We start from the raw sequence: 23,015 nt of genomic DNA, 5'->3' as shown, positions 1-23,015 counted from the left end.
ATAACATTCTTGAAGTAACAAATTATAGAGATAGAGAAAAGAAACGAAGTACCGGGACTTGTGGCCAAAGAGCTGGGCAAGGCTTTAAAACTGTCAAAGAGGTTGTCTTAGGGTGTAGTTCCTTCCCTGACCCACCCCACTCACCACTCACCACCCTGCTGGGAGGTGCTGGAAGCTGCTGGAAGATCTCAGTTTGAAGGTGGTTAGTTTGGGAGTTTTCTATGCCTTGCAGTCAAGATTGACCCTGAAAATCCTTGGGTAATGTCGTTAGAGAGGGCCAGCAAGATGACTCAGAGCGTTAAGGGCTCTTGCCATGAGTTCTTGCCATTCTCAGCCAGATTCCAGGGACCCACACTGTGGTAGGAGAGAACTGACTCCTGAAAGTGGACTTCTGACCCTCCACGAGTATGTGCATACATGTACGTGCACACTTGGGCACGCACGCACAAATAATAAATAAATAAATGTAAAATGAGGGAGACAGAGACGGAGAATGGTGTTACAACTAAAAAGCACACTTTCCACAGAAATCAAAAAACATGGGTATCCTCAGATTCCTAACCAGGAACCCATGGTACTGATCTTTAAAGAGAATTCCAGTTTGAGTGCATAGACAACAAAAGTTATTCCGCTGGTTAGTACAGTCGTCTGTGCACTACATTTTGAAGCTCACCCGGGCCTGGGGAGACATCTCAGCTGGTAAGAGTGCTTGCTACAGTGAATCTGACTGTGCAAGACGGATCACCAGAACCCTCGCTTTCCAAAGCCTGATGCAAAGGCCCCTTCTGTAACCCCAGAATTGCTCGGGGGGGATGGGGGTGAAGACAGACAATGAGACACTGTGTTCAGTGGTAGAAACAAGCAGACCCCACCTCAAGACCAAAGTGGAAGAAGAAACATGACGTCCTTTGACCCCCACTGCACACGCATCTCCCCACCCACAAACGAATGCATAATCAGTAGGTTTTATTTTCTTTAATCACCCAACTCTTATTAATTATGTAGCCCTTTACCCCTTTCTGGGCTAGAGGACTGGTTAGAATGCCAGTTAGAAAAGGATTCTGGAGACTGGAGAGATGGCTCAACAGTTAAGAACACTGGCTGCTCTTCCAGAGGTCCTGAGTTCAATTCCTAGCACCTGCATGGTGGCCCACACCATCTATAGTGGGATCTGATGCCCTCTTCTGGCATAAAGGCATACATGAGATGAGTGCTCACATACACAAAAATAAATAAATCTTAAGAAAAGAAAAGCAGCCAGGTTGTGGTGGCGCACGCCTTTAATCCCAGCACTCAGGAGGCAGAGGCAGGCGGATCTCTGTGAGTTCAAGGGCTACCAAGTGAGTTCCAGGAAAGGCACAAAGCTACACAGGGAAAACCTGTCTCGAAAAACCAAAAAAAAAAAAAAAAAAAAAAAAGAAAAGAAAAGCATTCTGAAAGCAATACATCTTAAATCTTAGAAGGTAGACAAGACTGCCAAATGCTAAATGCTAATACTCTATAGAAGGTAATTAGGAAAAGACTCAATGCTAAATTAATAGTTCTCTGATCACAGGACTTAGAAAAGTCTTCCTACTGTAGGTCATTCCTATAGAGTTGATTATTATAAATTCCCACTAGGGCTTCAATTTTTCTTACCTTCATAATTATCTGGACAGTAAGTATCAATTTTAGTATTTTTAATTGTGTGTGTGTGTGTGTGTGTGTGTGTGTGTATGTGTGTGTGTACACGCATGCTACAGCATACCTGGAGAGGTCAGGAGATTGCATGAATGGGTTCTCTCCCTCCACCATGTGAGTCCTGATATGAAATCAGGGCCCTCAGGTTTGGCTGCAAGCACCTTTACCTGCTGAGCCATCTTGCTGGCTCATTTCATATTTTTATTGTAGTTATTGATATTTGAAAATATCTTTCTACAGTGTTCTGTTCTCTTCTAACATTTCTGTCCTTTTTCACAGACTTCCTGCTTTTCCAGCTTCCTGTTGAGCTGTAAATGTTCTGAACCATGTTTAATTTCTCTCTTCTGGTTTGGAAGCTATACATTACATATCTGTCTTTATTGTGGCATATTGATATTTGAAACATATACAATTGTAACTTTTAAATTTCCATTTGAATTATCTAACTATTTACTTATTATTTATTTAGACAGGGTCTGCTATGTAGCACTGGCTGGCTTTGAACCCAACATCCTCTTCCTTCCACCTTCAAATGCTGGGATTACAGGTGTGCACCAGCATGCCCAGCTCATGCGTGTCCATAAAAACTTGAAGTTACCCTTTATTGCCATCTCCCTAAACACACCAAGAGGCATAATATGGCTACTTAGAGAATGAATCGTGATCTTTCTGTTCTGGTGTTCAGTTATCACAGTCTGTGGTTGACTAAATTGTATCCATGTATTTTCATCAGCTTCTTGTCCTGCTCTGGTCTTTCACCCAGCATCCCCCAGACTGCCTGACTCAAATCCTGGTCCTCACCAGCTCTGAGAACTTCACCTGTCTGTGACTCAGTTTTCATACTGTAAAGTGGGCTGAAAACTGTGTCTGCCTTCACTGTTGTTAAGTAGACTCTTTATCTTGAGTTACTCCTTTATCAGATCTATGAGGGGGATTCTTCCAGGTCTTCCATCTGTCTCCTCAGTCAGAGCTGAAGCTCTGGGTGACAAGGCAGGCCAGGTTGGAGATTGTTCTTCTACAGCAGTTTGAATAATTATTCTGTCTGTTGATGGTGCTGCCGTGTTAATTGCCTCCATCAGTAGGCAATCTGTCTCTTCAGGAGCTTTGGGGACTCCATTTGCCATGGACGATTTCCAGCCCCCCCCCCTACAATGTGGACGGACCTGTTTCTGCTGTTTTGGATTGGATGTGAACTTTTAGTTTGGGGACCTATGTCTTCAGTTCTTAAAAATTCTTGCCCGTTTTCTCCTCAGATGTTGTTCCTTCATATTTACTTTCATCCCGTTCCCTGGAACCTTCTAAAGATTTACTGTGGAGACTCTTCATCTATTATTCACGATTACTCAAAACTTCTTTCTCATAGTTGCTGTCTGCCTGTGCCGTCTCCTGTGTGAGTTCCTCAGCACGAGTTCCGCCTCTGTCTTTGACTGGTGTTTTATTCCAAATAATGTAATCTTTGTTTCCAAAAATTTTTAATTAGTATCTGAAAAATATGTATTTGCTGCTGTTAATTTCTATTAATAATTGCTCAGCCATGTAAAAAACAAAACAAAAAAACCCCTCATATTCATCCATTGGGGTAGAGAAAGTTCCAGACTACATTTTTGAGACAGTAACACTTGTTTTTGTTTGTTTGCTTGCTTTTTACATTTATTTATTGCATGTGTATCTGTATATACGTGTGAGCATGCTGCTCTGGCCAGCATGCGGAAGCCAGAGAGAAACTTTGGGGGGAGTTATCTTCTCCCATCATGTGGGTCCCCGAGGATCGAACTTGGCTCACTAGACTTGGCAGCCAGAGTCCTTACCCACAGGGCAATCTCACTGGCCCTACAATACTTACTTAAATCATTCAATTTAACTTAGTCCTGTAAAAATCATTCTACTCAGTAATAAGGATCTTTAACAGATGTGTCTTTGCTAGTAGCGCTCTCTGGTCCATCACCCTGGAGCATCTTCACCGCAGACATGTGCCTAGGAAAACCATAATGAAAGGGAATGGGCAGGCAGGTCAGTAGTCCTGGCTTCATTTGCGTGGGTCCTACCACGAAGTATACAGGAGCTCGGTGCATTCGAAATATGACTGGCTGAGCCACAAGTCAGAGAGACAGTCTTCAGCAGCAGACCTTCAGAGAGCACTCAGATTCTAAGTAAAGGGCCCCAACAAAGAGCCAAAAAGAACGTGCAGGAAGAATTCCTTCTCCAAGAGAACCCTCTTGTCCGATGGCTCCCATCAAGCTGCCGAAGGCAGCCGCTTGGCTTCCGTGGCTCCCAGGGGTGCCTTGGTTTTTAAGTAGAACACTTCATTAGTTCTGCTCCACCAGAAGCTCAGGCTCAGTGTATCCTTTATCTCAAAGGATTCTAGCGTCTCCAAAAAGTCCTGTGGCACAGGGTCACTGAAGACCTCTGGAGCACTAGAGGACTGAATCTCAAGGTGGATATTCATTTCCACTCCAGCACTGTGGGGCAGGCTAGAGACAGTGAATAAGGGGTGGGGTGGATCGGGGCAGGATTGACTCTTATAAACCACACTAACATCTCCATTTTTGTCAGGTGTTAGATTACTCTTACTAGTTACTTTTCTCATCGCTATGGCAAAATACCTATATCACAGTTTGAGGGGTAAAGCCAGTCAAGTCAGGGAAAGTACTGCCCAGGAGCATGAGGTGGCTGACTAACAGTCATGAAACAGAGATAGATGAATGCTGGTGCTCAGCCCACTCTCTTCTCTTTATTCAGTCTGGGATCCCCCCATCCACGGGACAGTACCCCCCACATTCAAGTGGGGTCTCCCCTCTACAGTTAAACCTCTCTGAAAGCAACTTCACAGACAAATCCAGATGGGTGTTTTCTTGGTGACTGTAAAGTCAGTCTAGTTGACAATGGAGATCAACATCCTGGTTCCCAATACTGTTCAGACATCTTTCCAGGAGGTAGCTCATGTTGTTTGTGTTCTGTTTGCTGCCCACCCACCCTCCATGGTGACTAGCACAGTGCTTACAATAGGAATTCTCCCACGTTTACTACCCTCTAATGGGTTCCTCTCCCCTCCACTTCAGATCTACACCAAGATGATACACATTGACATAGTTAGATGGCAATGTACCAACAAAGTCCAGATCAAATGCTTGTCATCAGGCTGCACCAGCATTGATGCTTTCTAACTCCTGCTGCAATACTAGCCAAAATCCCACAAATAAACATGACTGTGGGTCCATGAGAAACCTCCTGAGATGGCCCCACACTGTGCAATAAGTCCATCGGTATACACAACCTCCTGAGACAGCCCCACACTGTGTAATAAGTCCATCAGTGTACACAGCCTTCTGAGATGGCCCCGCACTGTGTAATAAGTCCATCAGTATCACAGCCTTCTGAGATGGCCGTACATTGTGTAATAAGTCCATCAGTGTACACAGCCTTCTGAGATGGCCCCGCACTGTGTAATAAGTCCATCAGTATACACAGCCTCCTGAGATGGCCCCACACTGTGTAATAAGTCCATCAGTATACACAAACCTCCTGAGATGGTCCTATATTGTGTAATGAGTCTATCAGTAATACAAAATTTTTACTTCTGACATGCTATAGATGAATTTAGCAACTTCATGGACCCATTATGAAGTACTTAAGAACTGGATCGGGAGGGCTGGACAGGCTCAGGAAGACCACTAAAGGAGCCATCTGCCCATCTGCAAGTGGGCAGCTTTCCCAGAGAGCCCCACAAGGAAGAGGAAGCAACAGATTAGTGAATCAGAGTTCCTTTAATAGTTCTATTATGATGTCTAATTGTGAGTGGAAGGTCCTATGACTTCATCAGACAGCTAAGCACTCAGGTTGAAAGTGCTGAGTCAACTTGCCACTTTTCAAAACACTACGAGCAAGCTCTCGGCAGGTAAGTGAGGCTCTACTTGCAAAGTTTACCTTACCTACAAAACCATAGTCAAGAAAAATCATAAAGATTTTTATAAGTCCAGCTTTGCTGACCGCAAAGAGTTCCTTTGGGAGCCTTCACTAGAACTTAGCCAAGAGGATGCACTCCAAGACACTGGGTTGGACTTGAACTCAGGTCTCTCTGACTGTAGTCTTTAGCTCCAAGTCAGTGTTTCACAGGAGCTGCAGTTCCTGGTATGTAGAAATGGGAGCCAATGAAAGAATGTGTTAGAACCATCACTGGCACATCTATACAGATGTTTAAAGAATAATTTTTGGATATAAAAGTCAATAAATTCACAAAGCTAAAAAGAATAGCCTTCATCTTCAAACAGGCTTGCTCAACTCCAACCAAATTTACACTGTCTGCAGGAATAAGGGAGCTTTGCCACGCCATTGCCATTAACTCCTTGGTCTCAACTGAATTGCATTAGTGGCATCACAATGTGAGTCAGGAAGAAGGCTGGAACTCTGCACACCATCTCTGCTCTCTGAATCCAGATGTAAGTGAGTGGGTTTCCCAATGCTGGGAGCTATTTTTAGTCCCTGAAAATAGGAACCAGGGTTTGGGCATTTAGCTCAGTGCTAGAGCACTTGCCTAGCAGGTGGCGGCGGTGGCGGCGGCGGCGGCGGCGGTGGTGGCGGCAGCACCCTCCAGCCCTTGGGAGGCAGAGTCAGGCAGATTTCTCTGAGTTTGAGGCCAGCCTGGTCTACAAAGCGAGTTCCAGGACAGCCATGCCTGTTACATGGAGAAACCCTGTCTTGAAACAAACAAACAAAACAAAGCAAAACAAAACAAGGAAAGTGGAAGATGAACCAGGGAGGGGAATGGCACCTCACACACAATGAGATAGGAACAGTTTATAGGATCTGAGCAGAGGACAGCTGTGACCTCACACCTTTGCAGAGGCTGACTTGCTGACGATTGGTTATAATGAGGCAGAGAGAGAGAGAGAGAGAGAGAGAGAGAGAGAGAAAGGGCTGTTGCACTGGGCGCTAACAACAATAGTGCAGGTGAAGGAACAAGCAACTTCAGTCTAGGTTGACAGCAAGACATGAAGTAAATGGTGGCCAGGTTCTGTGTGCGTGCTTGTGTGTGTGTGTATGTGCGTGGCGCATCTGTGCGTGTGCACATGTGACTACATATATGTGCTTAGGAACAGTAGCTAAGTGGCTAATGAGGCTGTAAGTCTCCAACTCCTCAGGATGGATTGATAAAATGGGGTCTATTTTATCTTACTTTAGATGCCTGTTTGTTTTCCACTGAGAGAAAGGAAGGGTGTAGATTTGGGTGGGAAGGGAGGTGAGAAGAATCCAGAGGGAGTTGAGGAAGGGGAGAGGGGAAACCATGATTAGAATATATTGCATGAAAATGAATCTGTTTTTAATTTAATAAAAAACAAAAAAACAAAACCGAGGCTCCGGGAAAGCCAAGTTCAGGAAGTCTCAGTCTGAAGGCTGAGCCCCAGCAAGTGATGATAATCAGTTCTGCAGACGTTAATAGTGGTTGTCAGCTGGACAGGACCTAGAATCACCCAGAAGACAAACTGTTATGTACGTCTGTCGGGGAGTTTCTGGGTGAAGTTAATTGAGCTGGGGAGACCCCTCCTAACTGTGGGCAGCACCGCTCCATGAACTCGGATCCCACACTGGAGAAAGGGGGCTGAGTGCCTGCTTTACTGGTGTCCATCACCAACAGGACTTCCTTTTCAAGGCTGAATAGTATTCCGTGTTATGCCCACTTTATGCCATGATTTCTTTATTCACCCATCTGTGAGCATTTGGGTTGTTTCCCATACCCTGGCAATTGTGAACTGTAGGACCATTGGGATGCAAATGTCTGTTTGACATCCTGTTTGGGGTCCCTTTAGACACTTTCTAGTGATGGAGTTGCTGTGTTGTGCTGTAGTGTTAATTTCTGTCTTTTTTTGTGGGCTAGGCTTTGTTTTGAATTTTTGTTGGGTTTTGTTTTGTTGGTACAGTCATGCTAATTTATTTTATTTCTCTCTCTTTTTCCTTGTTGCTGTACTGGGAATTGAGTCTAGAGTCATTTGCATGCTAGGCAAGTGCTCTACCCCTGAGTTACCTACCCCTAATCCTCTTTAGTTCAGTTTTTTGAGACAGGGTCTTTTTATTTTAGTTGTTTTGAGACCAACCTTGACTGGTCTGAAATTTGCTCTGTAGCCCAGGCTGCCCTTGAACCCACAGAGATCCTACTGCCTCTGCCTCCCGAGTGCTGGGATCAAAGGCGTGCGCCATCTGCCTTCCCATTTTATTTTAATGAAGGGTCTCACTGTCTAAGTTCCCTAGGCTGGCCTTGAACTTGTAGCTTGTCATATACTCTTCTGTGACTCTCCTGACTTATCCTTCCACCAAAGTGTACAGGGTCAACTTGGTCTTTCAAAATTAGCAACATATGAAGAAAATCTTTCGATGCCAATGAAAAATGCTGAATATGATCCTCTTAGCTGTTCCTTATAAATGTCTGTTATGAGTTTTCCAGTCCCCCAATTGCAGCCTTTAGTTGTTTTATTATTATTATTATTTTTGCTGTGTTAAGGAGAGCAATGATTTGTGAGTAGCTTTTCACATTCCCTTTTTTATTGTTATTTCATTATTTGTTCACAGATTTCACTCTTTAGATAGAATACAATTTATTTCACCAGTCCTAGAATGACAGACACGTTAGTCATCCCACATTCATGAACACACTCCAGAGGAAGAGGGAAGATGGGGAATCACTGGCTTCTGTGGTTCGGATTCTGCGTATCTACCCTCGGGCCCCACAGATCTAGACTATGGAGATGTCATGGGAACGACCTCCGTCCTTGGCTCTGTTCTCGACTTGGTTAGCTTGAAGTTCAGGCTGGCCTTCTCCAGGCTGTAGTAAAGCTGGGCCCAAGCAGCTTTAACCTTTACACGATCCACAAATCCTGGGGGAGGGAGAACAAAAAAATCACTCTTCTGGCAACCCCAGCAAAATTCCCAGAGAAAACTTTAATGGAACCAACCAGAGTCACATTCATCTTGCAACCAGTCTCTGGGGTTAAGGCAATGTGTCTGGGTAACGGGCCTAGACCTCTGAAAATTTCTGGGGCTGTGCAGGCAGGTGGGGTGATTTTAAAAGATATGTGGCATCCTGTTACCAACACATGGGCACCATCATTAGGAAGCCACAAATAAGGATACTTAAAGCAGAGTAATGTAACTATAACGTAACACCCCCACCCCACCCCCACGCCACACACACACACACACACACACACACACACACACACACACAGGGTTACAAATAAACAAATTAATGTTTCCATTGGTGCTGTGAGGCTGACCCTGAGTTTACTGTACAGAGGAGGATGATCTTGAACTCTGGTTCTTTCTTCCTGACCCCTGAGGGATAAGATGACAGGTATTCACTACCATTCCTGGAGACTGAACCCAGGGCTTTGTGCATGCTGAGTGAGTACCCTACCATGAGCGTCCTCAGTCCCTAGCCCCAAACTAGTGTTTATGGAAGGGGAGGAAAGTGTCTCTCGTGGCTTCAACTCTGTGTAACATCTATGCCTCAGGAGCTTCTCACCGTTGGGAACCCTTGGCAACAATAGACGCCACACTTTCTACATTAGGGAAAGTGATGTCTGCTCTTGGCCAGTCAGGCTGGTCTTTTTATAACACCTGTCAGTCATCCATCAGTGGATGGGAGTATTTGGCCGAGTGAACCTCCCATGGGCAGCCATGACTTCACAAGTGACAGGTGTGTTCTTGCCAGAAGCTGACATATGACAAGCCTACTTCCTCCACGCTGAAACTTTTTTTTAACAGCAAATGGCAGAAGGTGATGTAGCAAAAACTGAGGAAGAGCAAGTCCAAAGCTCAGACCTTCACTTTTTATCTCCCCGGAGGTAACCTATGTACCGATCCTAAAATTGCTATAGCTCACATTAGATTCTTCTGTCCTCATCAAAAGCCATGTAGTTGGAGGCATGACTGGACCAAAGTACCTGGATGTCGTGTGCTGGCCTCCACATCACTTTGACATTTAATCAAGATGTGGAGAGTAGTAGAAGAGTCTGGGTCAGGAATGGCTCTCTCCCTTCTAAGGCTCACACTGGCATATACTGGCCAGAAAGACAAAAGCAAGCAACATGGGAACACAGCCTTCTTGAGAGGTGTTTTCTTAGCCATCTGCCCATATGTGGGTCTAGGTGCTCTCAAACTCACCCACCAGCCCACAAGCCAGAGCATCCTCACGATGTTTCCAAGAGTGCATGGGTACCCAGTCTCCAGCCCCAAGCTCTGTTGACATAGTAACAGCTTTTCTCCATTTCATGAACACTTGGTTCCAACACCCTAGAACCTGTCCAGCCCAGAGGAATGAAGAGGAACTCAGACTTTTGGAACCAAAGATTTGGGGCTCATGAGTAGGTTTGTTGGCATCAAGAAGAGAGGAATGAGGAAGTGAGAGAGCACCTGTCCAGCACACATGGGACACCAAGTTTCAACTGAAGCACGCAGAAAGAAAGACGAGAGAAGAGGACCAGAGCATCATGGTGGGCAGAGATGGCTCGGTTGGTAAAGTGTCTGCCTTGGAAGCGTGAGGACCTGAGTTCACATCCCCAGGACCCATGTTAAAAATGGCAGTATAGTGACGAGCTCTTGTAATCTCACAACTACAGAGACAGACAGGGGATCCCTGAGCTTTCTGGTCAGACACCTAGTCTATTCGGTGATTCCAGACCATTTAGAGATGCTACCAAACACACACACACACACACACACACACACACACACACACACACACACACAACCCAAAGTGCATGGCTCCTGATGTAACAACAAAAGTGCATGGCTCCTGATGGTGAACCACAAAAGTGCATGGCTCCTTATGAACAATTCCCAAGGTTGTTCTCTGACTTTCATACATAGGTCCACATATGGGCACATGCATCTACACACACACACACACACACACAGAGAGAGAGAGAGAGAGAGAGAGAGAGAGAGACAGAGAGACAGAGAGACAGAGAGAGAGAGACAGAGAGAGAGAGACAGAGACAGCGACAGAGACAGACAGACAGACAGAACATTACTTTCAAACTCTAAGCTGAAATCAGCTATATATTTAAAAAATGGTACTGATTTGAAGAAGGCCATTGAGTTAGGAAGGGCTTGTTCCCTCCTCACCATAGGTCCCTGGGGCCCAATGGAAGAATTCTTAGGGCTCAATGCAGCTTAAAATCCGCTGACCTAGACTGTCTACCAGAGCCAACATGAAGAATGCAGCTTGTGCAGAGACAAACCCATGTTGCCCAGGCTTTGTTCCAACGTTAAAATGGGAGAGCAGCAGCAGCAGCCATTAGACAGACATGCCTGGGCGAGCTTCCATCACACCACGAGCCAAGCGCTACCTGCTCCAGCCACGGCATCTGGCTGTCGCTGCCTCCCCTTCCTATGAGGTGTCCTTCTAACTAGGCTTAGGCTCCTTTCCCCCCAATCTCCCCTAACTAGTGTTCGCAGTGTGTACATCCATCTCCTCCCCACCATTAGTTCAGGAGGCTTCCTGGATGAGGAAACTTTGGTTTCACGTGTGCTGTGGCTCCTAGCACAGGACTTGCCGTGATCAGTCAATAGTTACAGAGCGAATAGCATTAGCAGAGACAGACCGATATATGGCCTTTAACTACCACCCACTGCGGAATTCGGGAAGGTGTCAAGACAGAGGCCTTGAATTTGATCTTGTCGATGTTTCTTGTGTGGTGAGATAGGAGGTCTTTCGAATGCTCAGCAGCACTAAAGCCCCAGGCACACTCTGGGCCCTGATGTCACTTTCACAGTATAAAATGGAAGTACTTAGCAAAGTAGTTTCCTCTAGTGTGTAAGTCTCAGTCATGGTGGACTGCCTTCATAAGGACACCATGAGACTGATGAGCCAGCACCATGGGTACGTGAGCTCGCAGCTAATTGACAACCTGAGTGTGGCCCCTGAGCCCCTCATGGTAGAAGGGAAGAACCAATCCCCAATATTAGCCTTGGATCTCCATGTGGGTGCCATGGTATGTGTGTGCACCCCTCTCACACTAGATTAAACAAATGTCTTTAAACAGAGGGAAAAAATGTCAAAGACCGGTGGCTTGAATGACAGACGTTTATTTCTCATGGATCTGAGTGCTGGGGAGTCCAGGGAGGTGTGAGCTCCAAGAAGGGAGCTGAGAGCCTTGTGCCTGAGTTTTGAGAGGAAGAAAGAAAGGGACAAGGGGTTCTCTCAGGTTACTTCTTTTTTAAAAAAAGATTGATTTTTATTATTTTTAAAGTATTTGTGTGTGTGTGTGTGTGTGTGCACACGCGCGCGCGCGCACGCGCGTGTGTATATGCAGGTGCCTGTACAGTCTAGGCCAGAGGTCCCCCTGGAATTTGGAATTATGTGGCTGCCGTTAGTGGGTACTGGGAACTGAACCTGGGTCTTCTACAAGAGCAGTAAGTGTGACTAACTGCTGAGCCATCTCTCCAGCCCTTGGGTCTCTTCTCAGAACTAATCCATTCTCATGATTTAATGACCTCCACCCAAATCTGCATCCTGATCCCATCACACTTGCTGTTGATCAGTGTCTCAACGGCATGTCAACGGAAGGACACAGACTTAATCTGGAGTAGATTACATCACCCATCAAGTATCTCAAGTGTGTCTAGTCCTCAGTTACTTGTTTCAACTCTCAAATAACTCTCTCCCCTCCCCTGTTCACTGGAGATGAAAGAGCCCGTGGACCTATCAAATCCTAACTTCTTTCTAGGAGAGACATAGGTATCCATTTCACAAAAAACTGAATGTCTAGCTGCCCTCCTGAAAGCTCACAGCACATTTGGACCAACTCTGTTTTACCTGGTCTTAGGGGTAATGGGATTGATTGGGGGTTTCAGTGATAGACAGAAAGTCTCTGGCATAGTAGTACCTGGCTATGGGATACAGCAAACACAAACTCCTCACCTTCCAACACACACCAGGATGCCATGTAGGCACGAGAATCTGCTCCGCTTTGCCTCTCTTCCACTCTGGCACCTCTCCAAGGCAATTTATAGGATCCCCGAGGCCGCCAAGAAGCAGCATTTAGATAAATAAATCATAGCCTATTCTGATTTTTCTTAGATTGCATTGAAATAATTTCTAAAGAATGACAGCACAGGATGGAACCCCCTAAGGACCCTGCACAGCCCTGGCTGCGATCTCGTCTCTTCTGATGACAGTGATGAGCTGTGTCCTCACGCTCCCCTCAAGGCTTTACTGCTCCTTGATAGCCAGGCCGAGAATTAGGCACAAAGTGTAATAAACAGCAATTGAGGTTTATTAAACAGGAAATTGATAGAATACGATGGAATCCCGCAAATGTGAAGACAGGAATGTCCCAGATTTGAACTGGAGCAGGAAGACGGCTTTCTGTAAAAACCAGTGCCTCAGTCTTAACCCCAAAGAGCGATAGACTCATCACCATGAAATGTGGCCCAGCAAAGCAGTAGGAGTTGTGTATGAACTCTGAACTTTCAACCTAGGAATCTGTTCCACGTTCTATATGCAGTTCTGTGCTCTGGGGTTAGAACGCCAGAGTTCAAATCTGGTTTCTGGAACTTTAATCTGTGTAGGGAACATTTCTTAACCTTTCTGAGCCTCAGTTTCTTTACCAGTGCAGTGGGGGCACAGGATACATATTCGGTGATGTCAAAGATTTAATTAGTAGTTTCCAAAGGTAACAGTTGGGCTGGCTATCTACTATATATCACAAATGTATTTTTCAAAATCCACAATTGAAACCGGATCTCTCACAGGCCAGGCGCCTTGTTATGGCAAGTGATTCAGCACCAAAAAAGAGAAATATGTGAAGCAGAATGAAAGGCTTTAAAAAACTTTTCCCCATCATAGACTTCAGATAACCTTTCCCATAATAACTATAAAACCATTACGTACATACTAAAATACATGAACAAGAAAAAATAATCCACCAGCTCATATTCCTCTGGAAAATTATGGCACAGTCTAGGAATCCCGAAACACTTTCTTCCTAAAGAAGTGAAAATTAATCATGTAAAAAGGGTCTTGTGAGGAATATTTACCTATGAAGGAAAGAAACTTTGAAAGACCTCTGGTCCGTGGGGAATGACCTGTCCATAGCAATTGGCTTACCAGGCACAAGGAAATCATAGAAACAACTCCAGGAGGCCAGTATTTGTTATTCTAGTCAGAACACAGGTTTCCAACATAAGGTAACTTTTCATATTAATAGATAACCCATAATTAAGGGTCCAATTAAATCAGGCAGGCCTTACCCCTCATAAGGAGGTTTTGTTACATGGAGATAAGTATTAATATACCCAAAGGGCCATGTTGGAAAAGGCTAGCCAAATTCTCCCCTCTGGGAGCTCTGTTTTATGGAGATACTTCCTCCCCACTTTAAGGTCAGAGTTCAACACATCCTGTAGAAGTTACTAAAGGGCCTTAGCCCTGCTTGTTAAGGACAACAGACAGAGGACATGCTGAGCGAGTGTGGCCTTTGACTCAGGCTACATGCCTGGCGACTGTGAATATAGGTGGATTTAGATTAAGTGCCTTCGAGGGACAAGGAGATGGCTCAGCAGGTAAGAGCATGTGCTATGCACATGTGATCTGAGTTCAAATCCTAGTGACCATGTATAAAAGCTGGAGTGTGGCCCTGCTCAGGTCTGTGATTTCAGTCTTGTAGGGAACAGAGCCAAGAGGTTGTCTGGGGCTTGCCAGCTTTCAGACTACATCCAGGTTGAGTGAGAGACCCTTTCTCAAGGAGGAGTGATAGATCAGGCCACCTGACATCCTCCTCTGGCTTCTGGACACCAAACACATCTACACACACACGCACACACACTTTAAGAGAAAATAAACAGAACTGCCTTTGGTTTTTCTCCACACACGCACCTTCCTTTTTGAGGTGCTGGGGACCGAACCCATGGTCTCTCTCATGCACGTTAGGCAGTGTCCTACCACCAAGGTACATCCTCAACAAGTTTCACTCTCTTGCACAGAGCTTTCTGCAGTGTTCTGTGGGATGGAACAGGATTTTGGCTCTGTTAGGCTACACAAAGTTAAATGTGCTGTGCTGTGAGATTACTTGTGCCCGTCAAGGTGGTAATGAATCTTCGAGAAAGATGCCCTGCAACCATGTCCTAAACTTACTTGGCTCTTGGAGCTTTCCTGGTGAAGCATCTGGCAGACCCAGGATTTCCACAGCACACTTTTGAAAACACAAACACAGTAAAAAGTGAGAATCGGCTGAAGTCTTTTCAACAGCGTGTGGTATCCCAAGAACAGACTCTGAGCTTCTGCACGGCCTTGAACAATCTGGCTCCTGTTCATCTCCCGGGCCTCAGCCTGGTCTGTCATCACACCCTCTCATACTCCCAGGCCTGTGCGAGGGAACTACTGGTGGATTTCTCTGGAAAAGCTTCCTTGGATCTGCTCCCAACCCTCTCCTTCCTAGTCCTGTTACAACATCCACTGTCCTGATCCACTGAGGTCAGGACAGTGTCCTAAATCCTGTTATGCTATGTACCCAGCACCTACCACAGTGTGTGGCACAAAGGTGGCCACCAATATATTTGTAGAATTATTGAAACAATACTACTGCTAGACAGTTGGCTAGCGATAAGTCTTTTCACCCTGAAGGCCTCTCCGCCGACGCAGCAATCCAAATTAAATGAAATCAGACCGAATTGGAAAAGCCCAGGTTTAATGGGTAAAGCATGCCCAGGTGATATTCCCCAGCCCCTCAGAGAGGAGACCGGGATGAGAGACCAGAAGAACCACCTGTCTGTTTTCTGGGATGCTGCATATATACCCTGTGGGCGTAGTCTTGAGCCTCTGGGGGTGGGTGGGGGGAGGAGTTGTGTTTGATGGGCTTTGAAGGGGTGGGCAGGTTTGGAGAAAGAGATGGGAGAGGGGAGTTGAGGTGGATCTTCCACCAGAACATTCCAGACTCTTTGAGTATAGGCAACCAGGGTGCTGGGAGTTGAGGTGGAGCTCCCATCCAAACAGCTAGGACTTCAGGAATGCAGCATTCCATTAAGGACATAGAAATATTTGCTTATCTGTATATGAACAACAGTACTTACTACTTACTACCTACTGTACTTAAGCCACCAAAGTCCTGTTTTAGGAGACAATGATGAAGTCAGTTTTATTGACTCATTGACAATGGAGAGGCAGAGTGGTCTATGAACTGAGCATGAAGTTGTCTTCCTTGTCAGTGGGTCACTGGGGACCTCTCAGGGGGACATGGACAGATGACAGAACTGACTAAGGGAAAGAGAATGTGATTCAGTTCTTGGAAATGCTAGCCGGGTCTCAAGACCAGAGCTGCTGCAGGACAACCTTGTGCAGGTCCTTAATCATCACATCCTTTTCTTGTTGCTATCTAGAGAGCTATCGGCGAAGTTTGAGGATACAACTATAGTCACCCCACACGAGTGTGGAGACCAGAAGACAACCTTGACTGTCAACCTCAGAAATGATGCTGTTTGCTTCAAGACAGGATCTCTCTTTGGCCTGGAGCTTACTGATTAAAATCTGGATTGCAGCCTTCCATCTCCCAGCATTCATGTGGGTGCTGGAGCTCAAACTCAGTTCTTCATGCTTGCAAGACAATCACTTTACTGACTGAACCATCCTTCTGGGCCCCCAACCATCACAGCCTGCCCAACTTCCTCATTCTTCTAGCATCTGAGTCCTTTCCCCCCCTTGAGACAGAGCTTCTCTGTGTAGCCCAGGTTATCCTGGAATTCACTCTGCAGACCAGGCTGGCCTCGAACTCAAAGATCCGCCTTCCTCTGCCTCCCCAGTACTGGGATTAAAGGTGTGCACCTAGTGCAATTCAGATGACTTTTTTATTTTTTCCATCCCATCAAGCATTGCTCATGAGTCTACGTCCCTGAAGATTTGCTCTATAGCATGCCCAAATAAAACACAAAGTTGTTCACACTCTCAAAACCCAATAATGGGAGAGGACTGAAATCAATGTCTGAAGAACATGGCTTTCTCTAAGACTTCCAAGGAGACATTTAGGCAGCCTTGCAGGGGTGCATCAGAAAGTGTACAAACAGCCAGGACAAAGGTCTCTGCTTTGGATCAGTCACTACAGTAGAAGATCAATTCTCCAGTCCTGCTCACTTCCTGAATCTTGTAACCCCCTTACACAACTCTGTTGGTGTTTCTGACCTCATGTATGCACAGAGTGCAGTACAGGTTGATGTTCTCAAAGACTTCTGCTTGTGACTACCATTCCCACCACTTTGAAGAGGTGGGTAATTCTGTGTGTGAGAGAGATTTTAGGAACTATCCATTCTTCTTTTGAATGTGGTGCACGTCAAACAGTAAAACCAGGCCAAACTTACCGTGGCTATGCAAGTTTAACTCTACTTGCCTTTGGGGAGCTCTTGGGTATAGTCACAAAGTACGCTTCTCTACATACTGGTCCCCCAAAGAGAGGGATGCAAATTTCCATGTACTTTCGGTTTCATTTTTATGATAAATGAGATAATTAACTTATGGGAATCCATAATGCTATAATTATTGTTATTTTTGTTTCTGCAGAATGAGATAGTCTTCATGAAAAAAAAAAGTCTGAGTTACAGGAAAAAGTAGAATGCATTTCAGTGTCTCAAAACCACAGACCCGTGCTTCAGGCCCTCCAGTTTCTTGTCTGAGTAAATCAAGTTGCCTTCTTGACTTGGTGAGGTGGGTAAATGGGTTAGGTGTGAGGTCAGCGTGCAGAATCACAGCCTCCCCTCTGTGGTGAAGCCGTGGGCTGCCTGGGTACAGACTTCTTTGTGAGTATGTCCAGAAGGCTACTGGCTCCTCTCTTTTTCTTGTAATTTCACTTTGTACATATTTTTAGAGTGCAAATAGATTCTTTTGTATGTAACTCACTTGGTTTAATTTTCTTTAAATACTGTATTTATTTATCTTTATTTTGCCTGCATGTATGTGCACTGCATGTGTGTCTGGTGACCCAGAGGAGGGCGCCAGAGCCTCAGCAACTGAGAGTCTAGGCCCTAGTTTTAAAGTGCCAGGAGGGCGCTGGGAACCACACCACCTTGGTCCTCTGCAAGAGCAGTTAAGTGCTCTTAACTGCTGAGCCAGCTGGGCAGCCCCTCAGATTAGTTTTCTGGCTGCCACTGAGGGGCATCTCTGACCCAGGTACTGTGTATTAATTAGATGGATTTTAGAAAAGGAAGGTTGACTTTAACAAGAGATCCTCTGGACCCTAGGTTTTACTTCTTACAGTTTTTCGCCAAGATAAATAATAATTTGCTTCCCCTTTTTAAAAAGCCAAATAATTTAGTGTATGTTAAAGATATAGTTTACCATATAGACCTGATTAACTAGAGAAAACTAAAGCTCCAGATCGCTGATATTACGAGGTTAGAAATAGCATCTCTGCTAATCAGCAAAACCAAGAAATGATGAGAGTTTAAATCAGACCTCATGTCTAATGCATAAGTGTGTAACCGTTTCCTCTGAGATTGAAACATTCCATCCTGCAGGGGAAGCTCCTTAGTTAGGAAGATAAATACCTCAAAAGGGCTTCAGGAAGTCCCTGAAACTGACCAGATTGACTACTCCCCCCCACCTCACACCACCCACAGTAAGAAATAAAAGCTGACAGTCCACCTCAGGGGGAGACAATGTACAAAAGACCCTCAGACAAGCCAAGCAGATTGGGTTCAGACCCTCTGCCTTGAAGAAGCAGAAAGCAGCCTTTGCTACCTGGAAGATGTTTAGTCCAATTGAGGCACCTGCAAAGGACACCCTCCGACCTATTGAGCTGCCTGCAGGCTGTGCAGTGTGCTCCAGGTTCCTGGCTTTTTGAGTTGTCACCTGTGTGATGGATTTTGATGGCGCAGCTGTCTTTGAGTCATTCCTGTTCCTGCAGTCACCCCTTATCCATACTCCTGTAAGTAACCTCAATAAAACTCATTGGTTCACCAAGTTGGACTTTGGTGGGGTCTGTATGTTGGTCTGTGGTGGGTTCATTATCTGGGATGAGTAGGCATGGGTGTTGCATCTCCCTAAGGGGGGAAAAATTGTCACACAATAATAAGGTCCAAAGTTCTTTTATTCCTGGGTACTTTAGAAAACATGGCTGTGTCTTGACTCTGCCCCCACCTCCAAAATTCATTGATTTGTTGAGATAACACAAAATGCCTTTTCATGCAGGCCTCTGGTGAGGTCTGCTGCCTCCAGATCCCAGAAGTGCTAGCAATTCCTGAATTTTCATTTTTAAAATTTATTTTAATTAATTAATTATTTATTTTAATTAAAAAAATTTCTTTTGCCAAAGTATCTCTGGGATGGTGTTAAGTCTGAGCCAAGGGTGTTTGAATCTGCTTGTCAGCTACTCTAATGTCTGGGTAGATGGTTATCGATAATAAAGAGAATCTTGAAATGACTGTTCTGAAGCTGCTACTCCATTTCAATTGTACTTACTGTGAATCCATTGAAACAGGAAGAAATAGACCCAGCAGTAAGGTAAGCCTGTTATTATTATTATTATTTTTTGCTTGTTTTTGTTTTGGTCACAACAAACTGTGAAATGCTGCTTTCCCTATAGTTCAAATGCATGAAATCTGCAATCTTTCCACTTGATTTACGAAGGGCCCTTAATTACTGCTGTCATTAGCACCTACTGTTCAAAACAGTCTGGTAAAATGTACGCTTAGTCTCACCTCCAAGTCCCTGCTTGCTTGGTTTTAATTTTTTCAAGGGTAAGTAAAACAATAATCGCTCTAATAACAACAGTCGTTATGTGCAGAGAAATAAATAATATCCCAAGGTTTTTTGTTTTTGTTTTCTACTGCTTACTTCTGTTCACTGAAAATTCGGTACTTCGGTGCTGATGAGTCTCCCGGCAGGTAAAAGTGACTTGTCCTGGGGCTTGACAACCGTAGTTCAAACCCCGGTATCCACCTTAGAAGAAAGAAAAAGACTCTACAAAGCTGGCTTCTGATTTCTACACGCGCCGAGGCACTAGTTGCCTCCCTCTACCCAATAAGTAGATAAACGTAGTAAGAAAAAATTTTTTTAAGAATTTGGTTTAAGAGGGTCCTAGAGTTTGAGCAAGAGTTCGTGAGCACTAGCAAGGAACTTACTCTCTGGGTTTTAAAAACAAGTCACTCATTTGCCTTTTTCGTTCCGCATGGGTGGGAATGACAGCTGCCGGGAAGCTGCAATGTTTCTGCCTGGTCATGCACAGTTCTGCAATATAATGCATAAATGTATAACAACAACTTGGGCTAGCTGGATACCTCTCCCTGGGCAGGAGGAAACGCAGCCAGCCTGGCGCGTCCCCGCGTGCTCGTGCACGCGCGCGCACACACATACGCGCGCACCGCGCGCTTCTCTCTCACGCGCGCGCGTACACACACACACACACACACACACACACACACACGCGCACACACACACTCACACACGCGCGTGCGCGCGCACGGGTCAAAAGGTGATCCACTCCTGAGATTCCCCCCCAAGCTTTGCTTTCCCTCCTCCTGGCAGGTCCGGCTTCCTAGCCTGGGGAGCAGCTGGGCTGGGGGACAGGGAGGGCGGAGGGTGGCGGAGGGGGGGGGAGTGGCGAGGGAGGCGGGAGCCGGGTAGGTGCGCGCCGCGCCCGCTCCCGCCCGGGGAGAGTCCGGGCCGGGTTTTGCGCCGGGTCCCCGGGCTCGTCTCACGGCCTCCAGCCGCCGCCGCTGCCGTGTTTACTGAGCTCGCGCGTCCTGATATCACTCCGCTGGCATGGAGGAGGAGGAGGAGGTGGAGGAGCGCGAGGAGGAGGAGGAGGCGGCGGCGGCGGCGAGCAGTTGATCATTGTGATGGTGGCGGAGGCGGCGGCGGCAGCGGCAGCCTGGCCGAGCGTTAGGGGCTGCTCTCCGCGCGGCGTTTCGCAAAGGACTTCAGCGATCTACTTTTGCAGTCGCCTCGGACTGTCCATGTGTTTACTTGCCCCAGCCCGAGGACTCGATGTCTAGGCTCCTGTGAAATGCAACTGAGCAGCCAAAGTACTTTGAGAACACGGGGCGGCATAAACACCAAAACTTTTTTGTGGAAGGAAAATGCAATAAGCAAGCTCGCCGTTTTCCGATGCGGCGTGGAGTGAGTGTATGTCGCGCGTGTCCGCACTGGAGGCACACGCTTGTGTGTGTACATGGGGTGTGTTTTTCGGTACGTAGGGAGAAAATGCTTGCCAACCACCGGAAACCTCCTGGAATTTATTAGAAAATAATGGATTATTAAAAGGAGGCAGGCGAGGAGCGGATCTCCCCTTGAGTTGCAAGCCTATCTGCTGCCGGCTCAGTTTGTTGGGATTCTATTTGTTGATAGGTGTCTGATGGTATTCCGATAACACCCCCTCTTTCCTTCCCTCGATCTTTTACAGTTTTTCTTAAAGGAAACAACAACAAAAACCACCCCAAAATCTCTCCCCCTTTTTTTTCGCCCCGTGGGGATCGCTGTTTTCATCCATGTGCTTGCGTCTCCCCCGCGTTCCACTTAAACTATTTTAATCCTTGGACCCAAGGAGGAGGCTGATAGGGGGGGCGGATTAAAAAAAAGTTCTTCCAAAATAGTGTGCCCCGGGAGCAGGATGGGGGATTTTGCAGCCCCCGCTGCTGCCGCGAATGGTAGTAGTATCTGCATCAACAGCAGCCTGAGCAGCAACCTCGGCGGGGCCGGGATCGGCGTGAATACCACTCCGGCTGCTCCGAGTGGCAATCACCCCGCTGCCGGCGGCTGTGGCGGCTCCGGGGGCCCCGGCGGCGGCTCGGCGGCCGTCCCCAAGCACAGCACGGTGGTCGAGCGGCTCCGGCAGCGTATCGAGGGCTGCCGGCGGCACCACGTCAACTGCGAGAACAGGTATCAGCAGGCTCAGGTGGAACAGCTGGAGCTGGAGCGCCGGGACACCGTGAGCCTCTACCAGCGGACCCTGGAGCAGAGGGCCAAGAAATCGGGCGCCGGCACCGGCAAGCAACAGCACCCGAGCAAAGCCCAGCAAGATGCGGAGGCTGCCTCGGCGGAGCAGAGGAACCACACGCTGATCATGGTGAGGGCGCACTGGGGCGCGCGTTGGGGTCGGGGGCGTGGAGTTTCTGGCGTTGGGGGGTGTGAGGGTCTGATTTGCACCGGGGGGGGGGGGGAGTGAGGTGGGATGGAGACGAAGGGTTAACGTCAACTTTTCTCACGGTAAACGCTGTCGTTGACGCCGCTACCTGTTAATCCGTCAGGGTTGTCAGATTTGGGGAGGAGGGGATGAGAGAAGCCAGTCACGACTGCAAGGGGAGGAGGGAGCTTCAAGAGCGTTGGAGTGAGGCGCAGGAAAAGTTTCCCCCTCCTTGTCTTAGAAACGGATCCGAGTGAGAGTGAACCCGGGAGTAGAAACCACGCTGCTCCTCTCCGCGCCCCGCCTTCACCTCTCGCCGTGCCACCGCGCCTCCCCAGATCTGTCCCCTTTTCGCCCACCCCTCTCATCACATCCGTCGGCTGCAGGGAGAACCTGATGCCGTCGCACATTCTGAGCGGGCACCAGGCCCTTAACCCTTAGGAGGGAAAGGAAGAGTCCCTAGCTTCCTCTCCTTTGGGCTTGGGAAAGTCTGAGAGTTTTGTGAATGAACTTTGAAGTGGGTGAGATGCGAGCGAGGGTGGCTGCGCGCGCGTGCTCGTGGGGACGCGCGCGGATGCGGGGCGCGCGAGCGCTGCGCTCGCCGCTCGAGACCTGCGGCCGAGGCAGGCAGGGCAGGTGGGGCAGCCGCAAGGGGTCGAGAGGGACGCGGCTGGGTGGGAGCGAGGAAGCCAGGGCTGTGTCCTGAGCCTGCCACTGCAGCAAGGCTCGGGACTGTCCCCCATCTTCTCCTTCAACTAGCCCCCACCTCGCTCTCCGCCAACTTTGAGGCACCGGGTAATGAGCCCGGAGGAGTGGAGGGGAGCAGGGAGGAGAAAGGCTTAAATGGCCGGGTGGGTGGGTTCGCGGGAGGAGGCGCAGCCAATGGCTTAAGTGCTGGGTTGGGGGGGGGGGGGAGGAAGGGGCCAATCCCTCCCCTAACCCGGAGGGTGGAATCCTTTCTCTTATCTCCTCTCCCGGGTTCTCTAGCTTTCCTCCTAGGGAGAGGAGGAGGTGGAGGCAGGAAGCTTGGAAAGGTGTCTGCACCCCCTCCCCCCACTGTGTCTCCGAGTTCGGGCCCCGGGTAATGGCCATCTCCTAGGAGCGCGCCCTCGCTCCCCACCGCTCCTCCACCGGCTGCGTGGGGCCGGGCGCCGGACGCCCTCTCCGTGTGCGTTCTGTGCCTCGCGCACGTTCCGGATCTCCGAGCGCCAGGGGTGGTGCCAGTGTCGCCGGGCGCTC

At 47.4% G+C, this 23,015-nt stretch overlaps 1 protein-coding gene across 2 annotated transcripts in view; it reads left to right on the top strand.

The window, feature by feature from the left end:
- Nucleotides 1–20,306: 20,306 nt before the first annotated feature.
- The window catches only part of Maml3 (mastermind like transcriptional coactivator 3), a 424,042-nt gene continuing 421,333 nt past the window's right edge, over nt 20,307–23,015 (top strand). The window contains exon 1 of one of the 2 annotated variants that reach the window (XM_036191147.1): nt 20,307–21,719. In XM_036191147.1, coding sequence (XP_036047040.1) covers nt 21,264–21,719 — 456 coding nt within the window. In that variant the 5' untranslated portion in view covers nt 20,307–21,263. The remainder of the gene's footprint in view (nt 21,720–23,015) is intronic. The other variant, XM_036191148.1, reaches the window with a different exon arrangement.

Source organism: Onychomys torridus, chromosome 6 (assembly GCF_903995425.1).
Source record: "Onychomys torridus chromosome 6, mOncTor1.1, whole genome shotgun sequence".
Taxonomy (NCBI): domain Eukaryota; kingdom Metazoa; phylum Chordata; class Mammalia; order Rodentia; family Cricetidae; genus Onychomys; species Onychomys torridus.
Note: the sequence above shows the minus strand (reverse complement) of the source record. Positions and strands in the feature narration are given on the sequence as shown.